The sequence below is a fragment of the Passer domesticus genome, chromosome 17 (assembly GCF_036417665.1).
Source record: "Passer domesticus isolate bPasDom1 chromosome 17, bPasDom1.hap1, whole genome shotgun sequence".
Taxonomy (NCBI): domain Eukaryota; kingdom Metazoa; phylum Chordata; class Aves; order Passeriformes; family Passeridae; genus Passer; species Passer domesticus.
Genome location: NC_087490.1, coordinates 5576424 through 5597570, shown reverse-complemented (window position 1 = coordinate 5597570; position 21147 = coordinate 5576424). Strand labels below are relative to the sequence as shown.

General features: G+C 42.6%; 1 protein-coding gene and 1 long non-coding RNA gene across 2 annotated transcripts; one reads left to right on the top strand and one right to left on the bottom strand.

Moving 5' to 3' along the window:
- Positions 1 to 59: 59 nt before the first annotated feature.
- On the top strand, positions 60 to 8312 carry SNAP29 (synaptosome associated protein 29). The gene is made up of 5 exons (XM_064392787.1): positions 60 to 402; positions 1687 to 1883; positions 2076 to 2161; positions 3090 to 3194; positions 4230 to 8312. The coding sequence occupies exons 1-5, from the start codon at positions 202 to 204 to the stop codon at positions 4385 to 4387; spliced, it is 747 nt and encodes a 248-aa protein (XP_064248857.1). The 5' UTR covers positions 60 to 201; the 3' UTR covers positions 4388 to 8312.
- LOC135282753 (uncharacterized) lies at positions 2148 to 20731 on the bottom strand. Its single transcript, XR_010348796.1, has 3 exons — positions 20446 to 20731; positions 4078 to 19884; positions 2148 to 3588 (listed from the first exon to the last, which is right to left on the bottom strand). It is a non-coding gene; the product is annotated as an uncharacterized LOC135282753 (long non-coding RNA).
- Positions 20732 to 21147: the final 416 nt, after the last annotated feature.

Sequence of the window (21147 nt, the reverse complement as noted above, 5' to 3'; positions counted from 1 at the left end):
CGCCCGGCAGCCGCCTGTCTACCAGCGGCGCTGCGGCGCGCCCACCCCGCCCCGCGGGGGGGGGAAGGCTGCACCCAGCGCTTCCGCCCGGCGCTCGGTGCCGTGGGCGGAAGCGGCGGAGCGGCCGCGGCCCGAGGCGGGGGTTCGGGCGCTCCGTGAGGGGCCGGGACTCCCCGCGGGCATTCTCGCGTCGGCGGGGCCATGTCGGCGCTGCCGAGGAGCTACAACCCGTTCGCGGAGGACGAGGAGGAGGATGTGGCGGCGGCGGGTCGCGGCGGCGCGGAGCGGCAGCGGTACCTGCAGCAGGAGGTGCTGCGCCGCACCGCCGCCTCCGCCGACAGCACCAGCCGCTCGCTGTCGCTGCTCTACGAGTCCGAGCGCATCGGCGTGGCCGCCTCCGAGGTGGGTCGGGCCGGGAGGTGCTCGCCCTGTCCCCCGACAGTGTCCTGGAAAATCCCCCTTTCCTCGGGGTTTCCAGCCAGCCCGTCCCTGTGTGTTCTGGGTGGTGCCGTGTGCGTTTCGAGGGAAAAATCCCAGTTCCAGCCTGTGTGTTTGAACAGTACTGGGGCTGGGGCTCGGCCGTGTTTCAGCTGCTTTCAGCAGTTCTGACCAATTTTTAGCTGACTAAAAGCTTTTAGCAGTTCTCTTGGTTAGATGAAGGGCTTCCCTGGAAGTTGTTTGTGATGTGCTTGGGTTCACCCTGATTAATCATTTCCTTCATTCCTCGGGCTGTGTTTCAGCACTCTGTGCCCGGGCTCGGTCTTGTCCATTGTGTCACCTGCAGTAATGGGATGTTCCTTGGGTGTGTGGTTGCCTGAATCAACCCCAGAGCATCCCCAGGCTGCAGCCAGTCCTTATCCTCTGAGAGTTCTTGCTGGGATTTCTGTGAACTTTCAGCCTCGTGATTTGTTTGTCCTGGAAATCACAAGTGAGGAATCAAGAATTCAGGCTTGACACAGGGCCTGCGGTAAAACTTGAGGTCTGTGTGTTTGTGCTTTATTGAGAGGAGGGAAAAAAAGACTATTCAACTAAAATTTTCCAGAGTTTAGCAAGAATATGAACACAAGTTCTTTGTTTTACACTGGTGGTAGCTGCAGGCAACTTTCCTGCCAGCATTAATCTTTGGATTACTTTGGAATAGTGCTTGTGCTGCTGAATTAGAAAATAATTTACTTCTATATAGAAAAATTCCTAAATCCTGCACTGCTGAAATTAACTAAAATATTTCTGAAGACCAAAGAAATTCTCTTTGTTGTTATTTCTCATATATCAGAAGCATCCCAGTAAGGTGAAAATAGAATCCCTTCCCAGTGAAGGTGCCATGCATAACTAGAAGTCATCCTGCTTGCTCAATCCCCTGCCATAAACCTGTGCATTTCCACCACATCACATGTCTGGTGGTCAGCCATAGATGAAACTGTCAGCTTGACAAAAGTACAGAAAACCAGGAAAGTCCTGGATTGTTTGTGGTGGGGTCCAGGAACCCAGCATGTCACAGGGATGAGGGTTTTACAGCTGCTCCATGCTCCTGACGAGCAGCTGTTGATGGAAATGGAAGGGGAGCAAGGGAAATAATCTGCACAGATGAAGGAACGCAGTTGTTTTCTTCAGAGTGTCACCTTCAGTGCCGTTGTTGGTGTCTCAGTGTGTCCTGGCTGTGTGACCTTTCTCCTGTCACTGCCCCAGGAGCTCGTCCGTCAGGGGGAGGCTCTGAAGCGCACGGAGCAGATGGTGGATAAGATGGACCAGGACTTGAAAACCAGTCAGAGGCACATCAACAGCATCAAGAGTGTCTGGGGGGGCTTGGTAAACTACTTCAAAGCCAAACCACCAGAGAGCAAGCCAGAGCAGAATGGAGCCCCTGAATATTATGCTAACAGCAGGTAAGTAACATAAACTTTTTATCTGGGACTTGTCTCCCACAACATCTCTGAAATGTCACCAGAAAATCAGAAAGCAAACCATCTGTTGGTTCTTTCAAACTCCTGTAAACTCCTGTGGTGGTCTAGCTACCTTTTTTCTTTAGTGCTGAGGTCAATAGCAATGCTTTCTTTTTCTTTTTTTTTTTAAACTAGGTTAAAAGAAGCAATGATGTCTAGTAAAGAGCAAGAGTCAAAATACCAGGAAAGCCATCCAAATTTAAGGAAGCTAGATGATTCAGGTTTGTTAATTTTATTTTACACTGAATGCCTGTCGTCTGTGTGGGGCAAACTTGCAGAGTGATGAAGGCAGAGACCCTTCAGCCTGCCCAGCTGCTGACTTACCCTGCTGCCTAACATCTGGAGTTTTGATCCCAGCCTTCATGCTTTGAATTCTAGGGAATTGTTTCCATTAAACACTTTATCTCCACAGTGAAGGTGTTATACCTGCTAGAGACTAAAAGCACCCAGTGCCTCTATTTGCAGAGAATGCACACAGTGTGCAGACAGGGTTTCCCTAAGTTTGCCAAAATGTTGCACGCTCAGAGGTTCTCCTTTTAACCACTGTTTGTCGTAGTTTTCAGATACATTGCCTTGTTATTTCAGACATGGATTCTAACCCTTCATACAGAATCTATCTCTTGATTCTCAAAAGGTGGTGTATGCAGTTTGGCCTCATTCCTCCTCCTCTCAATCTGTTCACTTCTGTAAGGGCTTTTCCGTACTAAATAATGTTTCTTTATCAGGTGAGCCTGGGCTATCTCACACAGTAGGAGCGGGAGGGCAGCAGGATGTGGATGATGATGATGATGATGATGGTGGTGTGTGAGTGAGGCAGTGAAGGCTCTGATGCTCAGTCCCAGCCCCCGCGTGCGGTGCCGGGCTCTGTGCAGCAGAGGGCAGAGCGGCTCCCGGTCCCCCGGGGGCTCGCTTCGCTTTTCTCTCCCGGCTCCCTGCAAGTGTTAGCCCGAAAGAGAATAATTGTAGCTGAAGTGTTCATCTGCAGGGCTGGCCTATAGAAAATGGTCTCGGACTGCTCCCGGTACTCTGGTTATGTGATTACCTGGCTGCTGTGTGCAAACTAATTATTAACAGCCTTGCTAAAAGCTCAAAACCTCTTCTCACATGCTTTTTCATTATGTAATATTCTGTGCTCTATACTCTTGACAGACAATGACTTCAACAAAGCAGATTTAGTTTCTTCAGTGCAAAGGGATGCCTACCCAAAGAACCAACAGCTGCGAGCTTACCACCAGAAAATTGATACCAACTTAGGTGAGTGAGGAAACTGAAGCTGTTTGATGTTGTACAATTGGGAATCTTTGGTTCCTAAGCAGATAGAATCATTAAGTGATACATTGCCAACGCTTTTTTGTTTAGTTGATTTGTAAAATTTGATGATAATTAAAAAAGTCATTTGCTTGTATTTGCATTTCAAAACTATCTACATGGTACATCAGTTTAGACCTAAGTAATTTAAAGCAATGCACAGCTTTTGAAATACATGTTTTGCTAAAAGTTGCTAAGAATTGAAAGGTACTAAAGATTTGTGGATTTGCTGCATTTCTTTTATTACTTCTCAAAATCATTCAGCTGAGTTTGCCTTCCCTTGTTCTGTAGCATATAGACAAAGTGCCTGTTTGCTTACATGTGTCACTGTGTAGCTGACCTAGAAAGAGAAGGTTGGGAAAAAATCAAAAAGGAATAAATCAAAGAGAAATAGTTGGACATAAGAGCTAGTGGAAGCCCATTTTTTCTGTTCACAAGCTGTGGAAAACTTACTGACTTCAAGAAGCATTTATACCAATCAATCATGCAATGAAATTGTCACCTTTTGGTCAGTTATAAAATCTAGAAATGGGAGTTTTTCATATATGATAAATAACCACTTTAATCTTCAGTGCACTGGTATAATCTCTGCATGAAGTTTAAAGAAAAACAACTGAGGTAGTGAGCATACTGGGTATGCTGAGCAGAGAAAATATGTACCAAATTCTCTATGTGTTACATTTTTTTAAAAAGGTAAAAACTACATTAGAGGGTATGTCATTTGATAAAGATCCAATTTGGTGTTAAGCAAATGTTTAACACCAAATATAAAATGTAAAGAAGGAGGAAGTGACTTTTCCTGGTAGTAACAGTACAACTATGACCATACCAGTGCTTCCTCTATTTCAGAGGAATGCTCACAGTTGAGGAATTGTATCTAACGTTTTCTAGCCCAGGAGAAGAAGGAATCCTGATAGTGTCCATTTAGAGAATCTGTGTTACAGCACTGTGATTGCTCATGGTCCCTCTGTGCCCTGGCAGATGAGATGTCTTCGGGGCTGAGTCGCCTGAAGAGCCTCGCTCTTGGCCTGCAGACTGAAATAGAAGAGCAGGATGATATGTTGGATCGGCTCACGAAGAAAGTGGAGACCCTGGATGTCAACATTAAAAACACTGATAGGAAAGTCCGACAACTCTAAATTTGACTTTTTGAATTTCTTTTGTTCGGTGTTGGTTCATCCTGAATGCCTCATCTCAACTCATCTCTTAAGAAAAATCTTGGGCGGTATCTGTTTCTCCTTTTTTTCTGCTCTGTTACTGGTTTTGTTGTCATTAAAATTACATAGCCTTAAGTCAGCACAATACATTTCCTCTTAGTGTACATGGGAAAAGTGCTTGTGGAGTGGAATCCCTCAGTGCTGGGTCAGGATGCCCTGTTCAGCTGTGTAACTGCATGGTGTGTGTGGAGGAATTCTCACTCCACAGAGCTGCAGTGCCCTTGGCCTGGGAGCTGTGATGAGAAAAGGAGCTGCATTTTTGCCTCTGTTTTGGGGAGGGGGCAGGGGGAGCAGAATGTGCTGCTTTGTTCAGAAGAAATGTTGCTAATTCTGTTTACCTACAGATATGTTAAATTCAGAAAAAAATGCTGATTTCCAGCTGTAAAAATATTTTTTAGTGACTGTTCTGCAGCATTTCTGGGGCTTAGGGAATGAACTGTTCTGTGGAAGTTGTAAAATATCAAGGGTGTCGTGCAGTAATGGTAATATCCTGTGTGTGTTCTGTTTCCTAAGATGACTTTGCCCAAATGGTGCATCCACAAATTGTGGTTTTTATGTTTGGGTAACTAAATACTTTTGCCTTTACAGTCTTGTCAGTAAAGATCTCTAAGGGTATCTTATGGCCTGCAAGAAATGTTCATTGACAGTGACCCAAATTGTTTGGGTAACAAAATCAGGATTTAAATGTGTGTGCTCTTAAAGATTCTTTTGCAGAAATGGTCACCATCTGTTTTTAATTTTCTGCTCTTTCTCAAATTATTAATTTAGGTGGTTATTTGAAAAAACAGCTTCCATTTAGGAAATGGAAATCTGATAGTGCACAAACAGATTGTAGAAGACTGTTCTTTAGCATTTATTTCAGATGTGATTACAGATGGAGCAGATGCTGGGCTTTGCTAGGTAATGTGACTGTTAAGAAACTCCATTGTGGTTCACATGCATGTGCACTGGCTTAGCAGGTAAGAATAATTCCAAATGAAGAAAAGCCCAAAACCATTTTTGAGTCTTCCAGATAGAATTTGGGCTTTCACTTTGTTTTGTCCTTTTGTAAGGGTCACTGTAGAACAAAATCACAATTCTTCTCCAGCCTGCAGACATGACAGTGAGAGAGCTTGCTGCTGTTGTGAAAGCAAGCAGGGTCCCTGTTTGGAGAGGCCAAGGGACCTGTGTCAGTTGGGACATCACAGGTGACAGTGTGTGGCTAGGAGGAGATTGTTACTTCTTTTGAACTAGTGCCACATTGCCTTATGAATTAAAGAAAGGCTTTGGTGTTCAGGCTGTCAAGCTTGTCCCCTTCACAGATGTCACGTTCACACCCCACTCATTCCTTTTTCAAGGGATGTGTTACCTTCAGCTCACTTGCCACAAGGTGAATCCAGTTGTTAAGGATATAAGAGAAACTGAGCCTTTCTTGTTTTACTGTCTCCAGAAAGTTCACTTGTAGAAAAATAAATCGCTAAAAAAGCTACACTTACTGGACATAGTATTATGGAAAAAATACTCTTTCTGGCATACTGGCAGGGTTGAGTTGTGAATTAGATTTAAGGTGAGCCTCTGTTCCCTTTGTTACTGATGGCATTAATTTTAGTCCCCCTCCCAAAAAAAAATCTCTTTTGGAGGGACATAAAAATTAAAGAGCAATTGACTACCTTTAATTGCTTTTTAATTTTTCAGTTTGTATCATTTATGCACATAAAGAATTATAAATAGCCTATTAATATTAATATATCATTTTACTATTTGGGTTTATGCCATGATTAATTATCTTACTCTGTTAGAATATTTATTAATTATATAATTTGATGCCTCAAGACAGCTGATACATTTATTTTGTAAATTATATAGTTGTTAGTGTTCTTATGTTAAGTACCTCAGTGAAGGAAGATTGAAATTTTGATTATACCTGGTTTAGTTTCTTATTTGTTTAAATAATAGTCCTTTTAGTGTGGAATCTCCCTTCACCTGTAAGCAACTGTGTCACAACTCAGTGTTTGCTCTGATAACAAGGATGGGCACTGAGTGAGACTTTCTTGACTAAGTTATGGCAAATGGAGGAAAAATGTCACTGGAGGATCTGGTTCTGTCATGTGTAGTAAGAAATCTGGAGCTTGAATCCAAGCAAAAATCTTTGATTTAAGGGTGAACTGTGCTGCCTTTGTGATGTAAGCTATTCCATTTTTAGTCTAAATTACTTCACAGAATTAACTCAAGTTTTTGAGCAAATCTTTAGTTGTTTTGGCCTTGTGAAATAATCAGTGCATCCTGGATATCTTTGATGCCATTAAAAACACAGGCAGGGAAGGGAAATAAAAAATAAATCCCTGGTTTTGCTTTGGGAATAAGAAATAAATCCATATTTTTTCTTTGAGAATGCCCTGATCCAAGCAGAGTAGAAGCCCAGGATCTCAGCCATGTGGAATCTACAGAGGTCTAACTCCTCCTAACAATCCCATCCACTGCCCCAGTCATGTATGCCTCCCTTTACTTAGGTTTTCTTGCTCTATTGATTACTTTTCTTTGGTTTTAATGGCCTTGTTTTAAAGGATCACTTCCCACACTGGGTTTCCTTTGCAGGGGGAAAAAGATGGTGCATGGGTACAAAAGACTTTGTGCTACAAACTGAATTGCTTGTCTCTGCTTTCATATTGATTTTTGCTGATAACAAACTTAAGTCTAACTGACATGAGGAGACACCACTATTTTGTAATAGTGATGATGTTTTTTATCTGTTGGAATAATTTTCCATCCTACAGGAAAAGGAAATTTAAAAGGAAAATAACACATGATTTTTGCTTTTCCAGGAAATGCCATTTTGCATGTATAGTGAAGGATTTACTTCAGTAGCTTTTCTTACTGTTTCCTCAGATGGACTTTTATTTCTTCTTGGATACTGTTGAAAAACTTAAACTGTGTAGAGTCCAGGACTTTCAGAAGAAGTTTAATTTGCACTCATGTGCTAATTTTTGATAAATTATTTTGCCTGCATATTCATGTTGGCATATAAGCTGGTGTTCTTGCAGCAAAATAGCTCTGGTTAATTTTATTGGCTTGGGTAGAAGCTTAATAAGGTTAGAAGATGGCAAAAAAACCCCAACTATTTTTATTTATAAAATACTTTATAAAAAGCAGTTTTCCAATTTCTCAAAAAGTTTACTAATCAGTTTTGAAGAGATCTTGAACATTGGGAAGTAGCTTATGCCCTTCATAACACAAACATAAAATTCTAAAAACAGCAAGGAAAAAGAATGGGAATAACCAGTATCTGATGACTACACTCCTAGGTGATGTGATTTTTAAATTTCCTGAGCATTGAATTAAATCTTGTAACAAATTATATGTAGCTGAATTTTAGACTGTACTACACGGATTTTTTTTGCTGTGCTGAGCTGTGTGGGCCCTGCTGAAATCATTGGGACATGCTGATGTCAGGGGTTCTTTTAATGTGTGAAATTCACCTGAAATATTTTGCTGCCTAGTGGTTCTTGTGAAGTGATGTCATTTGTTAAATGGTGAAATAGAAAATACTTTCCAACCAGTCTGCCTTCTGAACAAACATTTTTGTAGGCATTTTTACAAGCATAACATCATATGGAGGATATCTGTTAATTTTTACTTTGAAATACATAGGACTTAATTTTCAAATCACAAGTAGTGATTATTTGTGTCTATGTTTTTTTAAATAGAACTTTAATTCTGTGCCACCCAGGTATAACACTTTTTGTACAAGTCAAATTACATTATCTTTTATTTAAATGCTAAACTGGACTGCAGTTCAGCAGTTGAAGAGATTGAATGGAATGAGTGTTGAATGGTAAGACAGTCAATAAAGGTGCTTATTGTTAATGAAGAGTTGTTGCATTTATTTCCCAAATTTTTTTTACAACTTCATTGATTCTCTTCCCCCATAATATCTGTTAAAACACAGGACCTACTCTGTTAAGTTTGTACCATTATTATGGACATAATTTTGCAACTGGTGGGTTTTGTTTTCTGAGAATGAGAGTGTATGACATTTCTGTGTTATTCTTGAGTAGATTCTCTTAGATCCTGAGAGAGGAATGTAAACCAGCATTTATTTTTGCAAAAGAATTTATTTGTGATGATAAAATAATTCCAGATGTTGCTAAAAAGTAACCTTGCCATAGTATTTGGTATTATCAGGAATATCAATAACTGGATGTATGTATGAACATGGGACAGGTGAAACAGGAGTAAGGCAAAAAAAGATACAAACCTTTTTGAAAACCTTCTTGTGGTATTTGTGTGGTCCCCAATTTGGTGATGGTAGAAAACTTGTGAATGTCTCGACCTTCAGGTAGGTTCTTGCATGTATGTGAAGGAAGGAGCTTGGCTTCTGAGGTTTTTTTGCAGCAGTAGAGTTTAATTTTTGTTTGATACTGTAATGCAGAGATTCAGAAGTGCTATTTATTACAAAAGCTCTGAAACAGGAAAGTTAATAGACTGACAGATTTTTTTTTAATTCAGATAACTTTGGTTTACTGCCTTTTTGCTGAGAGTTCTTCAACAAATGGGAATTGAGAATGCTTCCATCTCTGCACTTAGTTGTTGCATATAGAGAAATCAAAATAGTACAAAGAGCACAGTAGGAGATGACAGAGAATAGAGCAGTGCAGTGGATTCTGGATCTCTGCTAGGAATATTAATAGTTTGCTTGCTCTGCTGGCATGAGAATCAGTTTCAGAGTCTTAAGGATATAGCTGTTTGTTTATGGCTGGTCAGGCATTTCAACCCTTTGTGTTCTCTCAAGGACTTCCTTGCTTACAGTGCAGTGAGGAAGGGGAGGTGAAGGATGCTCATCCAAGTACATCACACCAGGCAGGGCAGGGGCAGTTGGAATGCAGGACCCCATTGTTCTGCCTGCCCCTCTCCCTGCTTCTGAAAAGATGTTTGGCTTTAAGAGGGAGTTCTACAATTTTCGTTTCATTTTGGTGGGTTGGTTGGTTTGTTTGCTTTCAAATAAATTTATTACAAATTCCCAAACTGGGAAGATGTTAAGCCCAACCCCACTGGGGCTGGAACTGAAGGACTGGTAGGGTTTAGTGGAAAGCAAGCAGGGAGGTGCCCCAGAATAAACAGGCTGCCAAAACAGGCAGATCCCTGAATGCCAGGCATTATTTACTAAGTACAGTGACTGTGCAGCCCTGCCTCCACTATAAAAAGTCTAGATGGACTGTGAGTTTGCTGTTGGCAAGGCAGAACCTTCTAGAAAATGGGCTTCCAGCTCTAGCTGTGGCTATTTTGTGGAAAGCAGAGGGCCTCCTTGGCATGTCTATGCAAGATGACTCCTTTTTCCTCCCCATTAACTGTAAATCTGCTCTCTCTGTTAATGACAGCAGTCATGGCCAGTGCTGAGCTCTACCCCAGGCCAGCCCTGAGGAGCTGCTGAATTTCTGTCACTTGGACAAACCTTTGGGCAGCCCTGGGGTGTCCCACGGCCTGCCAGGGTCCGTGAGGGCAGCAAGAGTAGGGAGTGTGCCACCAAGGCCATGCACATGTGCCACCCTCCACGTGGGCATTGACCCTCCAGTGTAGAAAACTGAGAGTTAGGAATGGGTATGTCAGGTGCTGACAGCCCTACAGTGGGAGCCACTGCCCAAAAGAGTTTATAATTTCAGATCTGACATGTTAGGGCAGTTGGGAAGAATTACAGTTTTTCTTCCTTTGATTTTATTTCACAAAATTTCTTACTCACATTATGTATTTTGTAAACTGGGTTTCTTTATTCCTGACTTCTAATCTCTCCCTACATTTAGACAAGTTATTAAATCAGTTATCACTGAACATTTCCAATGTCTTTCCCAATTTCTTCCTTGCTCTTTCATCCTTTAAATTCACCCAGTCTCCACCTATGGGAAAGACACAGGTTAGGGAGGAGTTTTCCTTCAGTATGCCCTCATTGGTGTATTGATTTTGCCAGTTCTAATTGAGTTTGAATTATGTAGGTAGTAAAATCTGACCTGCTTGCCCTACAATTTGAACCCCAAATTTCTCTTAGAATTTCTGTGCTGTTTGTTTGCATGAAATGTTTGTTGACTGGGTGCCTTTGAAGAAAAATTCCTGCAGGGATTACCCTGTGTGAAGCAACTACAAAGGGTGGTGATGCAGTCTGCTCTTGGTTCCCAGTAAGATCCATGGTGAGTTACCTGGATCCAGTGCTGGGTTGCTGCATACCTCAGGTCTTGACAGTCTTAACTTTATGGCTCTCTTTCCACCATTTCCTTGTGCCTGCATTGGCCAGCCTGTTTACATCTCAGCCCACTGATCCTCTTGGATGATGATGACAGGATGTTCCTTCCCTCTCTGAGTGAAGACTGGGCAGAGAGGCAGACAAACAATCCAGCAGTTTGATATATATGGGTCATGTAATAAAGCAAAGGTTGAAACCCAATTGCATCCACTGCCCATGGAGAAAGCTTTGTGAGGAACAACATCAGCTGGTATTTTTTTCCCCTAGAATAATGCAAGTGGGATGACCAGGACTGAATGCCCAAAGACTTACTACTTATAATTTGACTTTTAGGGAAAGCCAAGAACTCTTAAAAGGCAGGATTTCGATGGAGACTCAGACAATTCCAGATTATTTTCTGCCCTGAAAATATATAGGCTGCTAACAGCACTGCAGAGAAGACCTGTGAGTCATTTTATCTGCTTCATTGTACGTTGTTGTTATAGGCTGTTGACATTTCTGGCATTTATTTTTGTTCCCAAAGCTTCACACAGCATGGACAGGAGCTAGCAGGGTTTGTGGGTGCCTTTGGGATCCTCCCTGAATGTGCTCAGATGCAAGGCAGGCACAGTGACAATGCAGAGCCCACTTTGCTGCAGCCAAACTGCCACTGCCACCTCCCACCTCTTCTCCACATGCTCCCTGTGCAGGTGTGACTGAGACAGGTAGAAAATATTCACCAGTACATACTGCATCACCCTATGGAGAGAAAGGTGTTTTTAAATAAATGACACAGCTGCAATAATTCAGGGATGGGTCAATTTTTGTTGAATGACCTAAAACTGAATCACAACATTAAGCAAAGTGCAGGTGAGAAAACAAGCTCGTGAGGGGTCTCTTATGAAGGCACCAACCTTACTGAGACACGGAACAACTCTGGCATGCCCTGAACTGGCATTTTTTGCACTGCAAATGTAGCCTTCTTCACAAAAATTTTAAATGGCCTTTGAGATACAGAAGTGCTTTAGCAGCTCTGATTTGTCCCTCTTCTAATTAGGTGTCAGACTTCCCTGTTAAACCAAAATATCACTGGGAACCTTTATGCTGGATGACAGCAGAAAATATTGAACCAAGATCCCTCTGTTTCTTATGCACATGCCTCCTCTTAATGCTCACTTGGATTAATTTGAAGAATATCCTCTCATACCAGTACTATTTTCAGAAGTCCATATAAATTGTAGTCTTGCTCATCTATCTGATCTTTCATCACTGACTTTGGAAAGTTATTTTCCTTAAGCCATATCCCTCAGCAATGCCATCCAAGCAATGCATTCATTATTACTGAAACTTGTGTGATTTAATAATTTCCTGGCACAATAATTCCAAAACATGTGGGAGGAAAAATAAAGAAAGATTTTTCCATCTCCAGGTATTTATTTTACTGCATGAATCCTTGCTCTTGACCCTTTTGAATGGCTTTCTGTTGAGCTGGATTTCAGCTGCTTGTTAAAGCACTTGTCTGAGAAAGACTTTCATCCTTGCAGCCAAAGGTGGAGGGAAGGAAGCTCATTCAGAGGAATCCCATTTACATGACTGCTGTAGCATTTCCAGCTTTGGATTTCTGGAGCTGTTTTCTTTTCCACAATCCCATAAGCTAAACAAACACCTTTTTTTTAAAATCACCTGCTTTACTAATCAGTGTTTGAAATGCAATATTGAGGCTTTGCTCTCCACTCAAGGGAGCTGTGCTGGGTTTACAGTGGCAGCCTGCCAGGAGCCCCAGGGCTTCACCTGTGCCCAGGTGAGGCAGGGTGAAGAGCACAACCCCAGCAGCTCTTCTGTGGGACACAGCCCCACATGGCTGGTTTCCACGTGTTACTGGACACCAGCAGCTACTGGCAATGACAGAGCAGTGGGGTCTGGGTGCATTAAATTAGGAAGCCTTAAATTAGGAATGTACTTATTTAGGAAAGAGGTGTGTATTTATGTGGAGCACCACATTAAAACCATTAAGCCTCCTTGTATCTTTGCAGCTGGGCACATGTAGATGTGCTGCTGAGTCAGCCTGGCTGTGTTAGTGACCCCAGCAGATCTCCAGGGAATGTCTCTGCTTCCCCACATGTCTCAAGTGTCAGGGTTATGAAGCTGATTCCTGGGAGAACAATTTTAGCTCGTTATTTGAGAGAATCATTAATTCCAACATCTTCCCTGGAGTAGTGATAAATAAAGGCATTAGATAACATTTCAAGATATATTTGTTAAGCCTCTACCACCTTTTTTTGTACCTGCCCAAAAGTATAAAATGAAAAATCAAGAGAAGGAAGAGAACTTCTGACGAGTCTCGGACGCTCTGTTGCCCAATTGCTCAGTCATCTGTAGGCCATGTAGTACTACATAATGTAGTTTTATTTTAACTCATCAACTGCTCTGCTGTTCTAGTACCTCTGTAGTATGGAATGACTGGAAGATTGCCAAGGAAGGGGAAGTCTGTGTGTGAACAGCCGGGAGGGATAATACATAAATCTGCTGGAAAGAGGCAATTAAAGACAGCATTGAGATATAATGAAAAATAGACAATATTGAACCTCATCAGAAATAGCAACATAAACAGCAGCTACTGTACTGTGAAGTGAACTTTGCTGTAAATAACTGCATTTTACAGAAAACAGATGGATTATGAAGTCTGTGAGCAGACTTAGAGAAAGCAGTTTGGTTTTCAGGAACACATCCACGCTGATGTTTGGCATGTCCTCCTGACCCAAAGGGACAAAAGGTGGCTTCTTCCTGCTGTTGCATTTACAGAGTTCAGGGGGGAGCTGCAAAGTTGGATTACATGCAAGCCAAGTAGAGCTGAAAATAATTCTGCATGTCATATGTAACTATGAATGGAGATGACAGAGGAAGTGGTAGCTGAGATCAGCAGTGTAATAGATGCTGCCTTGTTGTTTTGTAAGCCAGCAGCTGAGGAGGTAACACACTAGTGAAAAGGGCTAACACACAGGTCTCTGCTTAGGCAGGACATCAGAAAGCCCTGCCTAACCAGAGACCATGCCCACAGCTGACCTTCACCAGCACATCCAACCACATCATTTTTTGACATGAGTGGGTGGACTGGGAAAGGACAGACCATTCCAAAATGTTTATGTCAAAATGAGAGTGGATTCAGGCTGCGTTTTAATCCTATGGCCTAGATTTGACTACCCTTGTTCTAGAATAATTGATCAAAAAGCTCAAGAGTTCCCTGTATTCTACTATGTATTCTGCTATTTTGCTGTCTGTGAAAGAGTAAGACCAGCCACAGCCCAGCTATAGCAAACCAAGCTCCTGTTTGCAGACACAGACTTGGCAATATGCATTAACTCAACACAGTTCTTGCATCAGGCAACATACCATGTGCTGTCTCAGTCACATTCTGAGCCAGAAGAGAAATATGCACATATTTAAAGATCTTTGGGGCCCGTGAAAGTGCTTCCTTCTTAACACCAAACTTGTTTCTTTCAATTCTTTAGTTTGCCTCTTCCAGCATGACCAAAGAAACAAAAGAGCTGCTTGTTATTAACATGTTTCAGTCTTCTTAAAATGGGTAGAAACACTCAAAGATTACTCATTTTTGGTGTGCTGCAGCTCGAGCCTTACTCCATCCAGAATTTTAAGCACTAGACTCTGGTTGAGTTGGAGCAAATGACTTGTGGAGAGCTAAGATGAAAGAGGGAAAATTCTGGCACTGGGGGTAGAAATCATCCCTTTGCTTCCTGGATGCAGTATGGTATAGAAAGGAGGCAACTAAAAGCTGCTCCATAACAACCTCCATATAGTCTTTTTGAAATTAGTACTTAATTAGATCACATTTTCTCCATTATAAGGACCAAAAATCTGCAAAGAGACATGACAACAAAATGCTAAATAAATGATTTAGCTAGCACTTTGTATGCTTCCCCTTTTATTTCTTGTGTTTGCTTAAGATGCACAACATATCTGGAATAGCACAGTTTGCCAAAAGTATGATGTAATTATTTATGTTTCAGGGCATCCTTTGGGCCTTTAGAAAAGTAGAAAGTACCAAATTCTCTTTAAATCCAGGAAGATCTTTCTAAAAAGATTAATTATACCCTAAAAAGGCAGCATTGTAAATTCCCTCTGGTGCTTGTTAAGGCCTCTGCACAGGTTTTCCCCCTTTTTTCAACATTCCTCACACAAGTAGCATCGCTTACACTGAAAGCTCTGGCAGAAAGGGGCACGGCTGTCTTCATCTTGTGTCATCTAAATTCATTCTAGTGACAGGGCTGCACAGTGCTTATGTATTGCTTCTGCCTTGTAGGCACTGAGCACTAGTAGGATTTTTTTTTAGGTAGCCATTTCATTATGAGGACTTTCAGCTTGTAAGCCTGTGCTTGCCCACATTTTATTCCAGCTCAGCCATCTTGCTTATTGTCAATAATCTAAAAGATAGTAAATGTGTGATTTTCCAACCTCTCTGGGAAATATCTTTGTGTTGTGTTTGTATCTTGAATATTCTAGTTAATACTGAAGTTCCAGAAAAGCCAGTCTGTTACATTCAGATTGTATATGTCATTAAGAAGCAAGAAATGCAGATAATGTCCATTAAAACCTGTTCCACAAACAACTCCAGACAGAGAAAGCCAGGAGTGAATAAAAAAATGAGAGTGACTTATCTTCAGCCACCCGAAGTCCTATAAGCTGATAGAAAAAAATCCAGGGCCTTTGTGTTACATAAAACAGCATTACATGGTCTAACAAAAACCTGCTTTTGAAGGGGAAAACACAGCTCAGAAAATAATGATGGTTTTGGGAAAGGATTTTTGAACCTATATTTAAAGCTGATGCAAAGGTAGAGATTCATAGAAAAGCAGGAATTTGGGTGTAAGAAAAGGGAACAAAAATATTTCATGAACAATAAAACTAATTCCAGAAGGTACTGTCCTTGGTCAAAGATTTTTTTTTTCATGATTTGCACTGACTGCTTCATAAATTTGCCAATAAAAGCTGAACTCCTACTTCAGCCATTCCTTCTAAACAGAAGTCTCTCCATTGTGGCTGCCTGTTTTCATGAAACTTGCTGGAATCCAGTATCTTTGAGCTTATTCCTCTCTATCACATTGGTTGAATTTGGCCAATGGTCACAAAACTGACTGTGGTGGGGAAAAAGAAACAGGCAAACATAATGAAAGCACACACATAAAGACTTGCTTCCTTCTGAGGATGAGGGAAATTCACAGATGAATTTAGTGAGCACTTCTTTCCAGGAGTAGGAGAATGGGAAATATATTGTAAATACCCTTTAGAAAATAAAAGGTCTGTTTACCATCCCTATGGTTTGCCAGTATATTCTCAAATGTAACTCAGTTTCTGCTTTTCTTGGCTTCATTCTCTTTCGTGGATAATATAATAATGTTAAGAAAAAGAACATTGAGGTTTTCCCTCTTAAGGGTCTATTTCAAAGGAAATAGCTAAAAGGCCCTAACAGTCAATATATTCAGCATTTCTCACATCACCCTATGAATCTGCAATTGGACAATATTGGCTGTAGGACACTCGTGATCACCAGCTGACCCCTCCAGGTCCTTTCCAGCCCTTTCTCATCCCCTGTTTATGCACACTGACTAGTTCTGCTCCTAAAATTAAGGTAATTAAGGATCAGATCCTTTAGACTAAAATTTTACTTGGTCTATATACAAACATAGCTTGGTTTCTGTTGTTCTAAACCTAGTGAAATTAGCAATGCTGGATTTATATGGGCTACCTCATCTCTTGCCATCACTTGGATTTTCAAAGAACACATTCACTTTCTTCCCACTTGATGAATGAGCTACCAGAGAAAACACTGGAGGAATTCAGCTTCTAAAAAGGTTGCTGTAGGATGCAGCCCTGATCCATCTCTCAGGATTTTGAAGACAGATGTTGACTCCCCTGCCCTTTATCCAGCTTTGTATCATTGACCACTACACCCCTGTTTTTACAAGGCTGGGCTGAAGGAGTTGCAATTTCAGCTAAGAAACTGCCATGCAAGGAATTCAGCACCTGTGTTGCAAAGCCTGAAGAACATCAGTGTCCAGGGAGGAGCAAACAACCCTACAAAAGCACAGAGAGCATCAAGGCTGGTGTCCTGTTCATGAACAGAAATGGCTCCTTCAAATGGAAACGCTCCTGCAAGGGAAGACAAGCATATTGTTTGCACATTGCAGGTGAATTGTGTATCACCATGGCATTCTCTGGGGGGAACCTAAAGACCTCCAGCCTGCACTGCTTTAGACACCCCTGTTCATTGTGACATTAAATGCTATCAGACTGATGGAGATGATGGAGAGATGGAGATGATAATCTCCAGCAGAGCTTTCATGTGCAGGGAATACAGAATGGGGTCTCACATCCTGAAGTAAACTCATAAAGTGACCTTTTGTCAAGAACATGCCAGGAGTAAAATCCACCACAACAGGACTGTCTTGAAATGCTAAGCGTGTGCGACACCATTCTCCTGACAAAGGATGAATTAGACATTAAATAATTATATATTTAACAACTCTACAACATAATCTTTACATTTCAAATAACTTCTTCAAAAACATTACAATTTTTACCAGCTTGCTCTCAGGAGCTTGCACAATGACTGACAAAAACCACAGAAGAAACTCATCCAGAGCCTCAGAGTGCTTTGTATAACCCAGAGTTATGCATTCAGGAAGATCAGATGGAAAGGGATAATTGAATTCCAGATGAAAAGAGCACTACTTGTATGGAACTTTGCAGTAAAATGAAGGACTGTGGACATGTACAAGGAGTCAGTTCTGGATGGGAGACAATGATAGAAGTTCTTGACTCAGCAGCAAAAAGTTTGCTGGAAGGAGAGAGGAGACAGAGGGAAGGAAAGGGGCAGGCTGCGCCGTCTCCAGGAGACAAGCTGGAAAGAAGTCCAAGGAGCGAGGGTGTGGCTTGAAAAACAAGGAGTACAATTTCAAACTGGATTCTCAAGCAAACAGGGCAGTCAGTGAGGGCCTTGAGATGCATGAAATGCAAATTTTCTCCACGAGAGACCGAATCAGAACTTTATGAGTTGTTGTGACACTCTGTCATTGCTGCACCAAACATCTTTGTGCTGTAACTGCTGATCCAGCATTCCTAAGCTTTGCATTTATCTGTTAGGCAAAATGTTTGACGCTCTGACAGTGCCAGGCAGCACTCAGCTGAGAACAGATGTGATCAACATCCTGTGCTTTGCCACATGCAGCAGCTCTCCAGCAGTTTGCAGCAATCATGCACCAGGATGTGCAAGTCCAACCCACAGATTCCATGTTTCCTGGAGCTGAAATTTGAGGAACACTCCAAGTGTTTGGGTGTTCCCACTCAAGCAGGTCTCCTGTAGTGGATGTTTTCTCATACAGGCCAGATGTGCCAGTGACTTTTTTACTTTCTTGAATCAAAACAGGAAAGTGGCCAAACATTTGGAAATTGAGCACTTTGTGTGGTTAAGCAGTGATTTGAACAGATCTTGTTGATCAAGAACCCGAGAGAAACATTTAAGAGAAATGCACATTGCTTTTTCAGTGAGACTTCCTTGGCTGATTCTGTGGGAAGAGGACTGGGAACACACATACAACATTTTTCCATGTAAATAACAGCCCCTCCAAGACAAGAATGTAGCTCTTCTCAAACACTGGAAAAAGAGCATCAGGCTGCCATCCATAGGATGAGCCAGAAACCCAAATATTTGGATGAGAGCAACTTCTGAAAAAAATAGAGAAACATTTACCAGGAGCTTTTCCATCTGCATTGTTAAAGGATTGCTAGGGATTACACCCTTCTCAGCTGCTGAGTGCTGTGGCTCTGCCTTGTACAAAGGAGCAGGGGAGCAGCAGACAGCTAATCACAGGGGCACTAACTCAGCAAACCATCAGAGACCTTTTATATTCCCTTTTAACAGACTGAAGGAAAAATACCTTAAATAAGGCCAGTAGTGCCTTTTCATTGAGAGACCCCAAACTAAATATAGAAAACAAGGTTAAAAGACTCAGTTAAAACATGCACGCACACAGCTGACAGTACAGAGGTCAGTTTCTTCAGCTGTGGAAGCTCAGCAGGCTGCAGAGTGCAGAAAAGATGGCAAAATACTTTTCCTATTTTTTTAATTGTGCCAAAATGTCCAACATTTTCTGCTCACTCAGAGCCAATCACACTTGCAAAGAATCCAGCCCTTGGGATCAGCAAAGCCAGGTCTTATAAAGGACACATTTAAACAGAGCAGTGCAAAGAAGGTACAAATGAGAAAGACATCAGCAGACAGAAGTGTGGCAAAGCACTTTTACATAAAGTGAGATACTTTTTTTACTACAGAAATTATGGGATGTTGTAATTAGGATTTAGCCAGCTGGGAGTGGGCATGAAGGATTATATTATTAAAACTGGAGTGAAAAAATATAATAGACCTTTAATTTAATTACACTTTAAAAGAGCCTCAGCTTCCTTAGCCAGTGATCTTTCTAGTTCATGGCAGCAGCCTAGTGCCAAACTACTAAGGTTGCACACAGTGACTTTTGTGCATTTGTAATTCTTAAAAATATTTCAGAGACAAATATGTTGCTTCTTTATCACAATTTTCTTTAAAATATTAATTATATAAAAATATCTCTCTTGTAACTACTTAAGAGGTACTACTTAATTTGTACAATAAGTGATGAAAATATGTGGTTTGGTTTTTTTGGGGTTTTTAAAAGAAATAAATTAGCAAAAATAGGGGCTCTAGATGTAATTAATTAGCATCCATAAAGTGAATGTGAGGGAGGGAAGGTGACAGAACATGCTCATGTACCAAAATGGGCTGGTGATAGATATGTCCTGATGTCTCTGCAGCACTGCTCACTTGCCCTCATTTAGAAACTCATAACCCACCAAAATCAAACTGCAACTAACAAACCTACAGAGCAGATGCTACTCAAACCCCTTTGGACCACATAAAGAAAAGTTGCCTCCACTTTACCTCCAGTTTTTCTTTGTTCTTTTGAGAGACCAGACCACGGTGCATAACCCCAATCCTGAGTCCTCTGGGGAGAGCTACAGATCCCAGATTTCTGCAGGGATGAGCTTTAGCAGCATCTCATTCCTACCTACCTGTTCAATGGGCTGTTCAGTGTTTCCTCAGTCCCAGTGCAGACCATTCTTCACCAAGGGATCCCCCTGGCTGCAGCCTGTGACGTGTGTGCCAGTAGGAACCCAGGTGTCTCTGCAAGCCATAATATAATTCCTTTGGAAACTTAACCCAGTTTTGGTAATTCCCATGTATTAAAAATGAATGAGGTTAAGTGAAAATAATGAGGCTTTAAATTGTAATGTACATGAAATTGTTTTAATCTGCCTCTGGTTTTGAGTCTTTGGGGGACCTTTGTTCAGCTTTGTATTAGAGATTCTCCTATAATCTTATGTTTCCCAGAGCTGAGCTCTCTGGGAAAATGTGAATACAATGCTCTGGATAAAAGCGCTGGAGCCAGCACCACTGCAGCTGTTTCCACCTCAAAGGATTACTGTAATTTAGGAGAAGTATAATAGCACTAACATTAACTTCACCTCCCTCATGTAATGCTAATAGGCTGACTAGGAGTGAGAGCAAAAAAAAAAAAAAAAAGTGTTGATGAATCCCTTGCATGTTGGACCCTTCACTTCTAAGTTATTGAATAGCTTCCAACTCACAGTATCAACTCTTGGGGAAGGAGCCCTATTATTGAACAGGGCAGAACAGTTGGATGGCTTTCACAGCTGGTAACTGGTCGTGAACCCCCTCACCTACCTTTGGGCATAACTGCAAGGAGCAAAGCCCACACGGAGCTAGGATAAGTCGGTGGTTGGCGGGCCAAGAGCAACCGTCTGACCCAGCCAGAACCCAGCGCCTTTGGGGGCTCTGGGGCTGCCGAGGAGGAGAAGGAGGAGGAGAAGTGTCGCACTTTGGCACAGCCAGCCACTACGGCAGGTGCCAGGCAGGCGGCTCCCGGCTTCCAGTGCCCACCAGGCAGGTCCTGGATGCTCCCCGCCTCAGTCCTCACCGCCGGCGGGAGCGCCGGGGCGCTGAGGGGAGCATCGCCCCGGCACCGCCGCGCGGCTGCGGGGAAGGGAAGGGAGAAGCCCTGAGGGCCGGTGTGAGGGTGGGTCAGGAGGAGCCCCGGGGGAGCGGGTGGGTCGGGGGCAGCCCCGGCCCGCGGTGAGGGTCGGCCGGGGGCAGCGCCGGAGGGAGCCGGGGAGGGGGCCACGTCACGTGAGCGAGTGTGGCAGCAGCGGAAGGATACCTGCACTCTGACAACCCCTCCCGCCCCTCTCCGCTGGCCCTAGCCGCGGCGGGGACCACCCTCTCCTCACAGCCCCGTGCCCAGCCCGTGCCCTCAGCGGGAGTGAGGGATAGCGGGGCAGAGGAAGGCGGGAGGGTGAGGGCGGGCGAGAGGCGGCGGCGATGGGCGGAGGAAGAAGCGCGGCAGGGAGGGACTATTTGAGGAGACCC

Coding starts and splice junctions, on each gene's coding strand:
- SNAP29 (XM_064392787.1), top strand. CDS start 202: ATGTCGGCGCTGCCGAGGAGCTACAACCCGTTCGCGGAGGACGAGGAG. Junction 403..1,686: donor TCGGCGTGGCCGCCTCCGAG/GTGGGTCGGGCC, acceptor TCACTGCCCCAG/GAGCTCGTCCGTCAGGGGGA. Junction 3,195..4,229: donor GAAAATTGATACCAACTTAG/GTGAGTGAGGAA, acceptor GTGCCCTGGCAG/ATGAGATGTCTTCGGGGCTG.